Source organism: Octopus sinensis, linkage group LG7 (genome assembly GCF_006345805.1).
Source record: "Octopus sinensis linkage group LG7, ASM634580v1, whole genome shotgun sequence".
In the NCBI taxonomy this organism is placed as follows: Eukaryota; Metazoa; Mollusca; class Cephalopoda; order Octopoda; family Octopodidae; genus Octopus; species Octopus sinensis.
Window position 1 is genome coordinate 83,814,893 of NC_043003.1, and position 18,271 is coordinate 83,833,163.

Consider the following 18,271-nt stretch of genomic DNA (forward strand, 5'->3'; position numbering starts at 1 on the left):
AATTTGTTGTTTTGATTCTTTTATTCTTTTGTTTCAGGCATTAGACTGCAGCCATGCTGGGATTAATAACATTCATTTTAATTCTATCAATGTGGAATACCTGATACTCCAGCATTAGTGAGATCACTAAATACTTGCATGACAAGACCCCTCAACTGAGAAGTATAGTACTGAAGGATGTGAAAGCATGATAGAGGGACAGGTACAGTTGTTTTGCTGAAGAAATGACGAATACATAGTTTCCCCAGCTGGTAAGATAAAAAAAAAAAAGAGAGTGAGGACATACCTTCAGAGTACAAAGTGAATATGAGAGAGATTACTGATAGAAAAATTTAAAAGGTGTGTGAGTAGGTAAGTGTGTTAGAGTTTGAAAAGTGTGTGACGGAGGATTAGCAATGGGGATTAAAGGGGACACCGTGAATATCAGTTTGGGTGATAGGAAGTGAAGAAAATAAGAGTGGCTCAGGAAGGAGGAGGTCGTGATAGGGATACAGTGAAAAGTGTAGGGGGATAAACAGGATCAATTATAGCAACTGAATAAATAGTACTGTAATTAGACGATTTATGGAGGGATGGGTGTCAGAAGATGAGTTGTAGAGGGAGGTTTGACAGGACATAATTTTTGCCAAGATGCATGGGTTTTCTCAAGCACAGTATATTGACATTCATCATGGTCCTTTGTCATCTCTTCCAAGAGGCACAACATTTTGAAATTGGTCTTCACTAATTCATCCACACACTCTACCCATGTTCAGCAGTCAGCACTTTATACAGCTGTCCTCATCCATCTGCATCGCATGACCATATTAGCACAGTCTTCTTTCTTACATTCCAAATTCGATGCCTCCTATGTCCAATGTTGTCTCAGTACATTGTACTTTGTCATACATGCACACTGATGTTACACATCCATTGGAGCATGTTAGTTTCATTTCCTTCTAGTTTTTGCCTGTTCTCTGTATTCAAGGTCCAAGGTTCACAACCATGTAGCATTACTGTTCATACACAAGCATCATACAATCTGCCTTTCACTCTGAGAGATAAGTTTTTTATTACCAACAGAGATAAAAAATCTCTCTGAACTTTCTCCAGTCAGTTCTTATTCTAGCAGCTATACTTTCAGATCAATTCTCTCCACTGCTGATTAGCTTTCCTAAGTATCATAAGAGTTCTACAACCGCTGTAACTTAGGACAGCTAATTATCTTAACAAAGGGTAAATATTTAAAACAAGATTTAATGTCAAGTGCCAGCCTCTTAACCAATGGAATCCTTCTTTTGAAATATAACTCAAAGGGCATATATTTTGACCCTTTCTATCATTCGAGTATTCTCTCAGTGAAGCTAAGTTAATACCTTCCTGAAGTGCACTATCAATGTGAAGAGAAGTGGTTACAATGAAGAAAAGAAACCAGGTTGACGATTTTGTTTCATTAACAGCTCACCATTACAGTATGAGGGATGATTGCCACAAAATCTATTATTATATTGGTTTCACATTCTGGTACAAGGCCATCAATTTTAGGGGAAGGGCTAAGTTGATGATATTGATCCCAGTGTTCAACTGGTACTTTATTCTATCGACCCTGAAGGAATAAAAGGCAAATTTGACCTCAGAACATAAAGAGCCAGAAGAAATGTTAAGTGTTTTGTCCAGTGCACTAATGATTCGGCAAGCTTGCCACCTTAAAATTCATCATTATATTGGAAATATAAGTCTGTTGTTAGTTTTACATTGCTAATGAAATATAAATTTCACATGCAGGTGTTATAAAATATCTAAGGCAGAATCAGTGTAAGAAAAAAGCAGACATATAATTGACCAAGTGGTTAAATTGTTTGTGTCGAACTACCAAGCTAAGCATCCAGAATATGTATACTAAGTTTCTGATACTGTTCTGAAACTATAACCTCTACACACAACTTTCATCACCCCAGTCTGGATAACTTTAACCCTTTAGCAATCAGTTTACTCTGTCAAATGTAATGCTTATTTATTCAGACTGTTTTGAATTAATCATGCATTATCTCACAGCTTTAAAGTTTTGATGATGAGATAGTATATTTTTAGAATGACAATGTAAGGTAGATGTGAAAGTCCAGATCTGACTGGTTTGAACATAAAACAAGTAGAATATTGTGGTTGGATATGGCTAGTTTAAATGCTAAAGGGTTCAATAGGGGCCACAGAGCAACACAAAAAAAAATATTTATATTTACAGTAGGAGCACTCTGTCGGTTACGACGACAAGGGTCCCAGCTGATACGATCAACAGAACAGCCTGTTCATGAAATTAACATGCAAGTGACTGAGCAATCCACGGACACGTGTACCACTAATGTAGTTCTCAGGGAGATTTAGCGTGACACAAAGTGTGACAAGGCCAGCCCTTTGAAATACAGGTACAACTCATTTTTGCCAGCTGAGTGGACTGGAGCAATGTGAAATAAAGTGTCTTGCTCAAGGACACATCACGTCGCTGGGAATTGAACTCACGACCTTACAATCGTGAGCTGAATGCCCTAACCACTAAGCCATGTGCCTTCACAGTACTTTACAGTACTGTAAATATATCCCAATGCACCAACAGGCATTTAATGGCAGGTTTTTTGGTTTCATTGCACAAAATAAATAATAAATAAATGTCTTCCAGGATAGGGCACCAATCTAATCATTAGTAACACACTCCCATGAGTTGATATTTATTTCTACCATACTCTGAACATCTTGCCTCCCTGGCCATAGACAATTTAAAGCTCTGACATTTGGCAACTGACTTGGTAGACACCCACAAGATTATCCACCATCTTTCCAACAACTTCAGTCACCTTTTTAAATTCCACACATCTAACACTCATGGACATGCTTACAAAATCAAAAATCAACACAATACCCATAACATTCCAAGACATTTTTTTCACACTCAGAATTGCTGAAGCATAGAATAAACTATCTGCATCTGTTGTTAGCTGTCAAGACACTATATCCTTCAAAAAACTTCCATATTTCCTGAAATTCACCAACAGTACACCTGATACCACAGACTTCTGTTCTTTTCTTTTTTTTTTTTTAGACTTATTTACTGTTCACTCCCTGTGAATATTCTATGTACTTTTCATGCAATATTGGTTATTTTTTTATGATGAGTTATGGCACACCTAAGCACTGTATATTACGAGTTCATTATTATTATTATTATTATTATTATTAATATCATTATTATTATTATTATTATCATTATTATTTTCTCTGATAGGAGAAGTGAGTCAATGTAAAAGCAAAGTGTTCTGTCCAGAAACACAAAAATATGACTACAGTGAATTTGAACTCACAACCTACAAAGAGGAAGTACAACAATGCATTTTATTCACTAGGCCATCTTACATGTTTAGGAAGTACAGCTCACTATTGCAAACAAGAGGATTGCATTGAAAACTTTTAAATGTAATTTGGAGAGGTGTGAGCTTCATGCGACAAACACACTTCTATATACACTACATAAGGCTATCAAATAAACCTTTACATCAGACAATAGATTATGCAGACCATTCACTTCCTTCATTTACCTATTCATTTATCTTCACACAGCCTCTCATGCATTCACTACTTATTCATTTACTCATCCACATGAAACAAGCCACACATTCACTCACCAGACTGCTTGCTTTCTAACTCATAACTGTTCAGGCAAAGAGATTTGAATAATAAATGAAAAATACTTTGGTTACTCACGATATGGACATAAGGTGGACAAGAGAAAAAGTCGGAAGCTTTGCTGAGTGAGTACAATTTATATGGACTGATTTCTATGAGGGAAGTCAAATGGCCGTGGTAAGCACTGAAAGAGATGAACACAGAGTTTATAAATATAATAGATAAATGTATATATATATATATATATATAATATATATATATATAATATATATATATATATATATATATATATATATATAGGGAAAGTTTACAAAAAAAACAAAAGACGAAGACAGGTGGTGTACAAAACAAACAGATGTATTAGTATATATATATATATATATATATATGCATGTGTGTGTGTGTGGATTAAAGTATGGTTTTGATTCTCAACTTTATACATTTCGTAAGCCAATATTTTACATGGAGTGCTGTTTGAGGTATCTGCCTGGATTTCCTAAAGCCCCTATTTACTCTCAAGAATGTGTGTATACACACATACACATGTATTTATTACTATACAGGGGTTGGATAAAATATTAGAAACACCTAGTATCATAGCATCATAATTTTGAAATATCTGTAAAACCATCAAAAGCTTGTTTATTTTTATGATTTTTGATTTACTATTCGTGTTGCTTAATATGTTTTGCTAAAATTGCTGTTTCTTTTCAGATATCATCAGAAAAAAGTAATTAAAATTCATCAAAATGACAGATCTATCAGACTTTCAAAGAGGTCAAATTGTTGGTGCTCGTATGGCAGGTGCTAGCATAATGAAAACAGCCGAAATGTCTGGTGTATCAAGAAGTACTGTCTCAAAAGTAATGATAGCCTTTGAGAAAGAGGGAAAAATCACCTTGTTGAAACAAAACTCCCTTCCCTGCACACATATCAACTCCATGCTACCTGCACCCCAATCTCAATCCCACTATGCAAACATTTACTCCTTACACCATGAAGACACGCTATGCCTTGTCCAAGGGGAATAACTCTAGAAGAAATTCTGATTTTGTCCTATGGGCGTCTTCATTTCGATTTTTTTTTTAAACTCTCACAAACCAGACGTGACACTGCCTGGCCTTCATTGGCTAAGAACCATTGCAATATTCTTCCTACCATTCTTTCTGAATGGCTGCCAAGACTGGGTTTTCTCCTAACTTCCATGTGCAAAGCTGATTGGTAAAATCGGTTGAAATGGATCTACAACACTGTATCGCATGAGATAACAGGATAACACCATTAGTAAGGATAGGTAGAGAAGTAGATGAGAAGAAATAGAACAAAATGCAATAAGTAAAAATAAAATAAAACAGGATGATACAATAAAATAGACATATGAAAGAAAAGAAAATAGAGAAGCAATATGGAATAAAACAGGGGTCATAGAGTACATGGGAATTTACCAACACATCATGTATTGTATAAATATTAATATAGCCACTCTATTCACGAATATATGTGTCAGCTTCTCATGATTTAGGAATTTGTAACTGACTATATATATATATATATATATATATAGGTGCAGGCATGGCTGTGTGATAAGAAGCTTGCTTCCCAACCACATAGTTCTGGGTACAGTCTCACTGTGTGACTCCATGGGCAATCTCCGTGATCCTGTTCTCACACATACATGGCCTCCTAGCGCACCAGATCTCAATCCACTGGACTATTACATATGGGGAATAGTTGAGAGATCAATAAATCAACAGCCTTAACATCATAACATCATGCAATTTTACAGGTCAGCCATAACCAACACTATGTCCAAAATTGATAAGTATAATCAGATTCAGATATGTCAATGCTTCTGACCCCATATTGAAGCAGCCAATTGATGCTAATGGTGGGTTCATGGAATAGGTGAGATAAAAGGATTCTCAAGATTATTTGTACAAATTTGTTTTCTAATGGAGCTTTCCTTTGATGTGCTATACATCTTTCTCTACATTCATACAAATGACCTCAAAAAATTAATGTACCCTGTATATATATCTACGAGATGGTACCCAAAAGAAACCAGAATTTTGCAATATTATTTTATTCACTTAGTAGTTTTACATGTTTACACTTTTATTGCCATCAAAGTATTCTCCATTTGAAGTAATACATCAGTCCAGACATGTTTTGTCTCACATTGAAGAGAGAGCACGAAGGTGCACTGTCATGATGAAACCACCACTCTCCCCTTTGCCACTGGTTGGGGCATTTTCATTTTGATGTGTTTCGCAAATATTTCAGAACTGCTGAATAAATTGTCTGGTTAACAGTTTGACTGGGAGAAACAAATACTGTGTGGACAATTCTTTTCGCATTGATGAACAAAACAGCATTGCCTTGACATTGGATTTCACTTGATGCACTTTTGGGGGGCATGGTGATATCAAATGCTTTCACTGACTTGAATGCTGCTTCGTTTCCAGGTCATAAGCATAGCACCAGCTTTCACGACCAGTGATAACTATTTAAAAAGGTCTGGATCAATTTCCAACTGTTCTTTCAGTTCACGACATGCATTCAGTCATAACTACTTTTGATCTTCTATGAGCAAGTGAGGCACAAATTTTACAGCAACTCTTTTCATTTGCAATTCTTCACTTAAAATTCGTTAGCAGGAGCTCCAGGACACACCAGTCATATCAACAAGTTCATCAGATTTTCAGTGATTGTCCTCATGTTTTCATTCATTCAGGAGGTCAACAGGCACCCTGGATGAAGTTGGTCTTCAAGTGACAAGTCGCCATTTCTAAAGTATGAAAACCACTCATGAACTTATGTTTTGCGCATGGCAGTATCCTTGTAAGTTGTTTCAAGCATGACAACTGTTTTGGCTGCCGTTTTCCCCAGCAGAAAACAGAATTTCATGGAAGCACACTGTCCTTTTCTTTCAGCCATCGCAAAAATCAGTGAACAGGTGAGAAGCACTGCAAAACAAAGATGCACCACATGGCAGTACTTCTTCACCCAACAATGCCGGTTAGCAGACTGATGCCTGAGGGTCACATCAAGTGACTTCTAGTAGTAGACGCCTGAACTACACTAGACTTGTCCCACAGAGAACATTTCTGGTTGGTTGGTTGGTTGGTGGTTGGTTGGTTGGTTGGTTAGTTGGTTGGCAGGCAGGCAGGTAGGTAGATGTAATGTGTGGCCAAAAGCAGCTTTCAAGTATACATGTACGTGAGTGCATGGGTGCATTTGCTTTAACTCTGTTCCTTTTACTACTGCTTTCCCACAATTTGATCTCATAGTTGCCACCAGAGCACTTCCTTTGCCTTTGTGATAGTTGTAAACTAAACTTCTACGTCAGTCAAATAGAACAAAATTTTGCTCTATGACCTCATTTACCATGTGAATAACTAGCATGTGTCCTACTTAACCACATATTTCAGAATATATTCCAGAGACTAACTCTGATGATCCAGCTACTTTCACTTTTACTACCTTCATATCTTTCATTTCATTTTCAACCATGTAGCTGTAGACTTGAACAGTTGGAGTTTCTGTTTGGTCAATTTGTGTTAGCTCCTCCTCTCCTGCATTCTCCACAATCAGGAACCAACCTCTTGCAGTAACATTTTCATATTTTTTTCTTTCTTCGTAATAGCAAGTGGACCACTATTACTCCATAAACACTTTATCTAACAATGCCGTGATTAGTACTGGCACAATATCTCGCAGTCAACAATATTTTTGCTCCTCTTGTTGCAGCACATAACCAAAGCTCTAAATTTCAGCCTCTCTCCAAGTGTGCTGTTACTATTCTTCACACTTCTTTCCAACATCAATTTTCTCCCACACATTACCTTACAATCCTAGCACCTTAGAATAGTGGTAACATTCTTACTCTCAGTTTCTCCCATTTCTAAATGTACCTGACATCTATCTCCTCTTCTGGTAGCCAGATATTGCTCTTTGCACCCCTCCCATCTTTTCTCTCTGGACTTGTTCTTTGCTTTTATGACTCTATATACAATACCATTCCATAACCATGTCATCTTCCGTCTGGCTAAAACCTTGCTTTAATTACTAATTAAGCGCGTGGCTTTCAGTAGGTTGTCTTATAGAAGGTTCCAGTTGTCCTTTGTATTACAAGTCTCTTTCTCCTTCTTTTCATCATGTGTCACTTAATACTTCTTTGACCTAACATCTGTTTAAGGGAGCTATCAGCATGCATACCTTCCTTCTTCAGGTTGCATTGTATCTTTGAGTCCATCTAACACATTTCCTAATATCTCTACACACAACCATCTGTCTACTTTGTTTCTTGATGTGTGTGAAGTCTTGATGTGTTTGGTAGGTGATCAGGTGGCTATCATGATTCCTGAAGTTAGTTTTATAACAGGTTAGACCATTTGCACTACATAACTGCCAGAGCCTTAACTTCTCTTCATTCCTTGTAACATATCTACAGTTTTCATGCACGTCAAGGTATTACCAAACCCATTAATCCTTTAACATTCAAACTACTCTGTCAAATGTAATATTTATTTACTCACATTGTTTTGAATTAATTATATACTATCTCGTAGATTCAAGACTTTGATGATGTGATTGTTTATTTTTAGAATGAAATTGTAGGGTAAATGTGAAAGACCAAAGCTGACTGGTTTGAACATAAAACATGTAGAATATTTGGGTCAAAATGGCCATTTTAAATGTGACAGGGGTAAAGTCAACTGCTGTGATAATGAGGCTGATATGATTTGTTATCAAGGTATTCTGAAATGATCTTTTAATTCAACTGTCAGTCCTAACTGTGTTGCCCATGCAGTGATCACTGTAAATATCATATTACCTATGACTTCTCTAAGATTAATTATCCTATCACTTATTCTCAATACCGCAATTACTTCAATTTCTCTGCCAACAAAATGCCTACTCCACCTGGCTTAATATTGTTACCTGCCCCAAAGAGTTTGTAACTGTGTTCCTTGCCTGTGAAAAGCCAAGCTGAAGCTTCTCTCTATCTTACCTCTTGTACACAGCACACATCAACTTGCCTCTCCAGACTACCTTTCATCATGCCAGTGTTCATGGTGGCATCCCTTAGGTTTTGCACTTGTCATGAAGTAGGGGCTTTCTGGTGATGGAAAGGTTGTTTGATGTCTGTTTTCTGCACCTGAAAGGAAGAGAGTTTGTGCAATCTTTTGATGAAGGTCGAGAGGTTCTTGCATATGGCCAAATGTTCTCACCTGACTACTCCATTTCCATGCACAGCACCAATATGGTAAGTGCTAGCACTATATACATGATTAGTACTGTATACATGCACACACACACACACACACACACATACATATGTAAAGATACAGGCATGGCTCTATAGTTAAGAAATTCACTTCAGAACCACATGGCTTGAGGTTCAGTTCTACCACATGGATGCTGTTGACTGAGGTCATCTATTAAAGCTATCAGTCAGCCAATACCTTTGACAGAAACAAAAGAACCCCACCTCTCTCTGCTTCTGTGTGTGTGTGTGTGTGTGTGTGTGTGTGTGTACGTGCACAAGTTTGAGTGAGTGACATCATATTTTTCCTCATCTCCACATGTGTTCACTGACTGTAAACAAAAGCCTTACTGCTTTTGCTACCAATTGTTTGCTACCAATCCACTGCAAAACTGCATGCCTGTGTTTCTTCACATAACTTGACATTATTTACATTGTTTACAATTGACGGATATTTGTCCTCATCTTGTTTGTTGTTAACACAACGTTTCGGCTGATATACCCTCCAGCTTTCATCAGGTGTTTTGGGGAAATTTCGAACCCGGGTTCTTGTTCCTAAGGTTATTATTATTTTTATTGTTATTATTCAGGTCACTGCCTGGAATCGAACTTGGAATATTGGGGTTAGTAGCCCACGTTCTCAACCACTATGCCATATGCCCGTGGGTGTATGGCATAGTGGTTACAGCTGGATTCCCTTCCCAACACCAGCTGCTTTACAGAGTATACTAGGTGCTTTTTACATAGAAAAGATACATGGCAATCCTAGATTTGATGAGAACCTGCAAGGAAGGTAAGTGTGAGATGATGGGTTGCCAAAGCACACACTCAATGTCATCATCATCATTGTTCGACCGTGGTTGAGACAATGGAATTTACCATGCTACGCCAGACTTCACGGCATTACGGAGGTCCTGTTGCTGGATGCCTGTATCCCTGGAGATTACATCAGGGTAGGAGAGTGTGCGCCCTCTGGTATTGCGAGTGGATGGCTTCCAGAGGAGAAGAGTAGAAATTACTTCTTTTTCAGCTCTACAACAATGTCCAGCAAACTGGACTCTCCTACCTTTCACAAGAGATGACACAGGTGGTAGTTTCCCATATATTTGCATTTTGGTTGGATGGCGCTTCCACGAGAGATTTTGAGCTCTCATAAGGAGGCGAGTGTAGGTTCCATCCAACCGCCTCTCAAGCTTCTTTGTACACTCAATGTACAAGGTGAGTATAATGGAGAATACCTCAATAATTGCTTCTATCTGAGAGAGAGGGAGGGAAGGAGGGGGAGAGGGAAGGGGAAGGAGAGGGAGAGTAAGGGAGAGAGGGAGGGATGGGAGAAGGGAAGGGAAATAGGGAGAGGGAGAGAGAGAGAGACTGACTAATTAAAAATGAATAGTTGAGACAGGTTTGTAATATACTTACTGATCTAACGTAATAACTTCATTTGATTCTGTGTAACTGCGAGCAAGGCGTAGGGCTAGGTCATTGGCTTCAGAACTAAATGAAAGAAAGAAAAACAATAATAATTAATGTTATTGTAATAAAAACAATAACACCCACACCCATATTTATATATTTCACTTAGGTGCAGCAATGCTAATAACCTGCTATTAAAACTCTATGTAAATAAACTTCAGAAAAAGCATTACTGAAATAATAGAGCATAATATGAAATTATATATATATATATATATAATTGCAGCGTGGAAGGTGTTTATAAGCCATTTAAAAACACACAAAAACCCTTAGATTCACTTCAACATTTAAATCTAATTTGCCAAAATATTTTCGGCACTTTGAGACTGCGACCTGTTCACTGACAAAATTCTGTGCTGCAATTGTTTTTGTTTCAGCACACAATCTCAGATCAGGTCATTTGCTATGCAAGTACATCTCTGTAATATATATATATAATATATACACACAAACGCACACATACATATATATATAGACATACATGTATACATACATACATATATATACATGCATATATATATATACATATATCATCATCATCATCATCATTTAACGTCCATTTTCCATGCTAGCATGGGTTTGATGGTTCAACCAATGTCTGGGAAGCCAGTAGGCTGCACCAGGCTCCAGTCTGATCTGGCAGTGTTTCTACAGCCGGATGCCCTTCCTAACGCCAACCACTCTGTGAGTGTAGTGGGTGCTTTTTACGTGCCACCGGCACGGAAGCCAGTCAAGGCAGGGCTGGTATCAGCCACGTTTGGATGGTACTTTTTACGTGCCACCGGCAATATATATATACATATACATATATATATATATATATATATATATACACACACACATATATACATACATACATACATATAGATATGTATATATACATACACACATACATATAGATATGTATATATACAAACACACACATATACATATACATATATATATATACATACACATACATATACACACATACATATATACATACATACAAATACAAGTATAACATCTAATGAGGTTGGTGATTTTATGTGGCTATTCAAATTATATTTTTTAGCTCTTATTTCTAGCAAATGAAGGTGCTATTTTGCACCCTTATTTATGTATTTTACCATTTTGGTTTTTGGTTGCTTTAGCCACCTATGTTGTAATGTATTTAATATATCATAATATTAATTTATCGTTATAATATCTTATTGTGTGTTTAAATATACTCAAACCACTTTGAATTTTGGCACTCACTGTTCAACGGTTATTTTCCCTCATGAGCTAATGGGAAGTAAGCTATCTCTTTAACCTGGAGTAATTTGTGGATTCCCCTGGAGAGAAATGAAACCTTATTAGTTAAATTTCAAAATCATTTGATAGGGTCTTATCAAATTACTTCATTCAGCAAGTTTTATCATGCTGGAGAAAGATGTTGCAGCTTGCCGCTTGCAGTCCCTTTGAACATCTCATGAGGTTGGTCATTTTGTGTGACTATTTGAGTTATATTTTTTAGCTCTTATTTCTAGCAATTTTGGACCCTTATTTATGTATTCTACCTTTTTGCTTTAGCCACCTATATTATAAGTTATTTAATATATCATAATATTAACTTAGCATTATATCTTATTGTATATATATATACACATATATATATATGTGTGTGTGTGAAGTTTTGGTTAGTTAAGATACGTTTGTGACATATTTCAACTGCTAAAAGGCAAATCCACTGCAGTTATTGTAGAGAAAATATTTTTCTTATAGTAAAAAGGCATGAAAGCACCCTATCTGTTCAGTGTCACCATCTATCAGGACTCCCAGACATCAATGCTTTGAGCTAGTTGGCTTTTATCAATGGGCAGCACCTAAGAGAGGCAACTCTGAACATACCTTACAAAGCAATAACTTTATGTAAAACACAGTCAACAACATTGACTGATAGATCGCCCGATTGTGGAAATTGCCAAAAAGTTAGCACCAAATAGTGTTTAGGCATATAAATAAACACACAGTTGTACAATAAACTTAATTACCTCCTCATTGCATTAGTATGTAAGTAACTGAAGATTCTATAAACACATATACCTTTAATGTAATTCCCAAATTATACTTACAGTTCAAAAGCCATACCTTAGAACTATAGGTATAACCCTCCAATACGCTTCCATACAGTTTCCTTCTACTCAGTCTCATTCTCAATCTATGGTCTGACCCAAGGCAGTAGAAAATAATATATGCCCAAAACACCTTGCAGCAAAATGAAACCCAGGATCCTGTTGTTGCAAAGCAAATGTCTTAACTATTTGGCCTGTATATCATTATTACTATTATCATTCTCCATCCACACAGTCTATCAACAATTTCTGTCTACCAAATTCCATTCACATGCAGGTATGACTGAGTGGTAAAAGATTTGCTCCCCAATCACATGATTTCAAGTTCAGTCCCACTTTTACCATAGACCTGAGAGTAGATTTGGCAAACAGAAATTGAAAGAAGCCCATCATGCATGCATGCATGTATGTATGTATGTATGTATGTATGTATGTATGTGCATTCATGTGTGTGTGTCTTTGCCTTGATATCTAGTGATAGTTGTAAGTGAGTGTCACTGATATGCAAGTGGTGCCCTTCATTTCCATCTTCCATAGAAACATGTCTGGTCATGGGGAAATACTATCTTACTCGGAAATAGGTGAGGGTTGATGACAGAAAGAGCATCTAGCCGTAGAAAATCTGCCCCAACAAATTCCGTCTGACCCATGCAAGTATGGAAAAGCAGATGTTAAACAATGATGATGATGATGACGATGAAGATCTTGACCAACACAATTCTAAGGCCAAAGCTACATGTTTAAGATGCCATACAGTGGTACTGGACTCGGCATTGTGAGACGGCAGAGTGAACTTCTTAATCACAAAGCCACACATGCACCAATTTAATTCAAATAATATCCAGTGTGCATTTTTGAAACACCAAACTTACCCTGAGTTAACGAAGTATACAACAGACAATGATGATGGTAATGTGGATGCAATTCTCTCAGCAAGGATGACTAAGTTATCATGGAGGAACCTTGTATTGGTAGAAAGTAATGACATTTGTTTGGTGCCTTCACTGACAACATGTGGGTGACAGTGACCAACTGGAAAATAAAAAAAATGATTCAGGAGCTGAGACAACAGTTAGATAAATCTATACACACACACAACCATAGTTATACACATATAATATACATTTGGCCAAGAGGTGAGGATCCTAAAAAAATTCACATGACTCAGGGGCCTTCTTAAATTCCAAAAGAGAGATGTTTTGTTGGTGCACTCATAAGAGAAAATTTGCATTTGAAACATGGAATTCCTCACTTGCTGACTAGTGAACGGGAATCATACATACTTTTTCAGACACAACTAGAACAGGTCAAATGGAGATAATTCCATCTCACCCAGAAGGAGTTTTCACAATCCTGACTGACCAAGACTGTATTCATACTTTCATTAGAAAAGAGGTTATGATCCTCCAGCCAACTGGTCTGATGTGCTACCTATATTGCTAAGAGCATAACTGATGTGAAACCAATGGTAACGTTCATGACTGGCCAAAACCAACAACTACATTATACATAAATATGTGACACACACATACACACAGGGTCACAGGAAGATAAACAAAGAAAGTAGTGTTTGTATGTAGAAAGTGCACAGAAGCCATAAAGACTAAAGATGGAAAATGAATTTTCTCAAATGCCCAGGAGGCTGTATAGTAGATCATTTCTGTTACCAAGGTGACATAATGAACAGTGGAGGAGGATGTTCTGAAAATGTAGTTGCTAGAATAAGAAGATGGAGAAAATTCAGAGAGCTATTATTTCTGCTGGCAACAAAAAGTTTCTCTCTCCAAGTGAAAGGAAAATTGTATGATGCTTGTGCACAAAAAAGCAATGCTACATGGTAGTAAGACATGGAGCCTGAATGTAGCGGACAAGCGAAGATTTCATGATGCAGAACTTTATGAATTACAAAGGACCAAGATGATTAGCAATTTGCTATGCCCAATAAGACCTGTCCATCAGAGCAGAAATGATATCCTAAAACCACCTTGGTTATGCTAGTGTATGCAGGACCCGGCCCCTCTCCTCTTTCTCTGCCCTATTGAGTATTTCTCTTTCCAAATCTCATCTCCTAAAAGCCATCACTTCTCTATCTATGGTACTGCTCAGCTGCTGTAATTACCTGTAAGCAGAATAGGCACATTACATCTCTTCCCTATAAATTACTTCCCTCCCACCCCTGAACCATTTTCATCTTTCATTAATATCTGTACTCACACTATTTCCTCTAACTCCTGTGCCTTTCGCCATTGCTTTCTCTCCTTTGCTATACACCATTTTTATCACTTCTCATATCTGCTATCACTCTCAATGTCTCTCATATCTACCCTCATGCTCCACTTACCATAGCCCCCACCACCACCAAGTTACTCCTATACCTCTCGCTATATCTCACTACATTCATCTCTAACCATCTATTCTCATATTATTATTATGAAATTTCCCCCGCCTCCACCCTATCGCAATCCACTGTCAATTACACCCACCTCATATCATGAGATGCTCCCACATCCCACAACCACTTCTGTCTTCTTTCCAGCTACTCCCACCCAGCCTTATAAAATGCAGGGTAGCCTTGTATATCTATTGCAAGATATCCAGGCTCCCTCTTCCATCACACTCTTTTTCTGCTCTGTTCTTTTCCTGCCTTACAAATTTCTTGGCAACCTCACTAAAGCCAATAATACTAGTACACTTTGTAAAAAAAATGAAAAAAAGCACCCAATACACTCTGTAAACTGATTGGCATTAGGACAGCATCCAGCCATAGAAACCATGCCAAAGCTGACACTGGAGCTCAATGCCACTCTACGATTCAATGGATCCTGTCAAACTATCCAGCCCATAGTAGCTTGGAAAATGGACATTAAATGCTGATGATAATGATAACACATACAGGTGCAGGCATGGCTGTGTGGTAAGAAGCTTGCTTCCCGACCATATGGTTCAGGGTTCAGTCCAAGGGTGTGGCACCTTGGGAAAGTATATTCCACTTATAGCCTCTAGGACTGTCCAAAGACTTGTGAGTGGATTTGGTAGACAGAGAATGAAAAATGCCTATTGTGTGTATATATGTGCTTGTGTGTGTGTCTGCTTGACAACCAGTACTGGTGTGTTCATGTCCCTCTAACTTAGCAGTTCAGCAAAAGAAACTGATAGAATAAGTAATAAGCTTTAAAGAAATAAGTACTGGGGTTGATGCATTCAAATAAAAACTTCAAGGTGGTTCTCCAGTATGGCCGCAGTCTAATGACTGAAACGAGTAAAAGATAAAAGGTACATGCACACATATAACACAAATGGCAGTATATTAAATATCATTTATAATAAATTCTTGAGTTATTGAAATTATCTTCACTTCCAGAGAAGGTAAGACAAATGCTTGGTGGCAATTCTGACAAACACCAAATGATAAAAAGCAAGATAATCTCAAGAATCAAAAATTTGTCAGAACTGAGATGCCATTAAGAAAAAAACTATCTGCAAACATGTGTTTCTGCCTCGTTAACCCTATAGCATTCATTAATGCTCATTTATTCACACTGTTTTGAATGAATCATACATTGTTTCATAGCATCAAGATTTCAATGATATCATTATCATCATCATCATCGTTTAACGTCCGTTTTTCATGCTAGCATGGGTTGGATGGTTCTACCGAGGTCTGGGAAGCCAGGAGGCTGCATCAGGCTCTAGCCTGATCTGGCAGTGTTTCTACAGCTGGATGCTCTTCCTAATACCAACCACTCCGTGAGTGTAGTGGGTGCTTTTTACATGCCACCGGCACAGGTGTCAGGGGAGGCTGGCAATGGCCACAATCGGTTGGTGCTTTTTACATGCCACCGGCACGGAAGCCAGTCAAGGTGGCTCTGGCATCGGCCACATTCGGATGGTGCTTTTTACATGCCACTGGCATAGGTATCAAACTACAATTTCCATTTGATTTTTTTATTTTGATGTTGATGTACTTGACTTAATAGGTCTCCTCAAGCACAGCAGGTTGCCCTACAATCCAAGGTAAGCACAGCAGGCCGTCCTGTGATCCAAGGTACTTTGGATGGGTTGGGGCTGCTATGTGAAGCTGGTGACAGGAAACAGCCATGAACTCAGTTATTTGTCGGGTCTTGTGCACAGAAAAGCAATGCTACATGGTAGTAAGACATGGGACATGAATGTAGCAGACAAGCGAAGATTTCATGATGCAGAACTTTATGAATTACAAAGGACCAAGATGACTGGCAATTTGCTATGCCCAATAAGACTTGTCCATCAGAGCAGAAATGATATCCTAAAACCACCTTGGTTATGCTAGTGCATGCAGGACCCTGCCCCTCTCCTCTTTCTCTGCCCATATCTCATCCCCGAAAAGCCATCACTTCTCTATCTATGCTACTGCTCAGCTGCTGTAATTACCTGTAAGCAGAATAGGGACATTACATCTCTTCTCTATAAATTACCTCCCTACCACCCCTGAACCATTTCATCTTTCATTAACATCCCTACTCACACTATTTCCTCTCTAACTCCCGTGCCTTTGGCCATTGCTTTCTCTCCTCTGTTATACACCATTTTGTATAACAGAAGCTGTTATTCTTCTTCGCAGTCACAGCATATTGTTTATTTTTAGAATAACATTGTACAGTAGGTATGAGAGGCTTGATCTTGTCAGTTTGAACATAAAACTGGTAGAATATTTAGGTCTGATATGGCTGGTTTAAATGCAAAAGGCTAAGTATCGCTGGTGCATAATTTTGAAATTTTGAACAACAAAGACATAAATTTCATTTTTGTATTTGGTTTGCAAGATGCTTTATGTGAATCTATGTGTTGAAACAAATCTTATTGTGTCTTGGGAGGGTCATAATGCCAATGATAATAAACACATACACAGGTTCAATTCCACTCCTTTATAGCTAGTCAATTGGTTAAATATCTACCCAACTAACTAATCTATTGTTTGTTTAACTTGCTGGTTAATCCTCTACCATTCAGATTACTCTTATTTATTCACATTGATTTGAATTTATCATACACCATCTTGTAGCTTTGAAATTTCAATGAGGTGATTGTTTATTTTTATAATGTCATTATAGTGTGGGTATGAGAAGTTGGATGTGGTCTGTACGAACATAAAACAGGCAGAATATTCAGGCCTGATATGGTCAGTTTGAATACTAAATGGTTAAACATTTTGTTATTTGGTGGCGGGGTGTTAACGTTCTTTCATTGTCATTTACAACCTTTTCAAATATTAAGAAATTAGTTTCACTTTTAGACAAGATAAAGTGAACACCTAGAAGCAACTTTTAATCATTGCAAGATGTTTGCAATTATCACTGTTAGCTTTCGCAGATTTGGAGTTTTCTTTCCTGACATCACAAAAGTTCTTTGTTTAGTTTGTACTGATGATGCTTACTATGAACTAATTCAACATAAAATAATTACTCTAGAAACCTGAAATTATTAAGACTGATGATATCACTAACTGAATGCAAAATATTGCTTTGATATAATGCTTAATACAACTGTCATATTCACAGATGTGGGTCCAATTCCCAGAAACAGCCTTCAACTTGCTTTCACTCAAGGGGTCATTAACCCAATATTCTACAAGCTGTTATTTATAGCTTTATCTAAGGTGGTGAGCTGTGGGGTAAATAGCCCTGTTCAATATGTAGAAAAGACACAGGCAAGGATTCCATATGGTATACCCAATGCAAGCTATAGACACATAAGAAGTGCAGTGGAATCACAGAAAAGTTATAACACAGATAGTAGTCT

The 18,271-nt window shown here is 37.5% G+C and overlaps 1 protein-coding gene and 1 long non-coding RNA gene across 2 annotated transcripts in view; one reads left to right on the forward strand and one right to left on the reverse strand.

Annotated features, from left to right (window-relative positions):
• Positions 1-6,305, forward strand: part of LOC118764288 — an 18,891-nt gene extending 12,586 nt beyond the window's left edge. The window contains exon 3 of the long non-coding RNA XR_005000088.1: positions 6,153-6,305. This is a non-coding gene — a long non-coding RNA (uncharacterized LOC118764288). The remainder of the gene's footprint in view (positions 1-6,152) is intronic.
• Positions 1-18,271, reverse strand: part of LOC115213940 (ethanolamine-phosphate phospho-lyase) — an 81,037-nt gene that overhangs the window by 30,598 nt on the left and 32,168 nt on the right. Inside the window, exons 3-5 of the mRNA XM_029782942.2 lie at positions 13,366-13,525; positions 10,344-10,418; positions 3,733-3,838 (exon numbers count right to left, since the gene is read on the reverse strand). Coding sequence (XP_029638802.1) covers positions 3,733-3,838; positions 10,344-10,418; positions 13,366-13,525 — 341 coding nt within the window. The remainder of the gene's footprint in view (positions 1-3,732; positions 3,839-10,343; positions 10,419-13,365; positions 13,526-18,271) is intronic.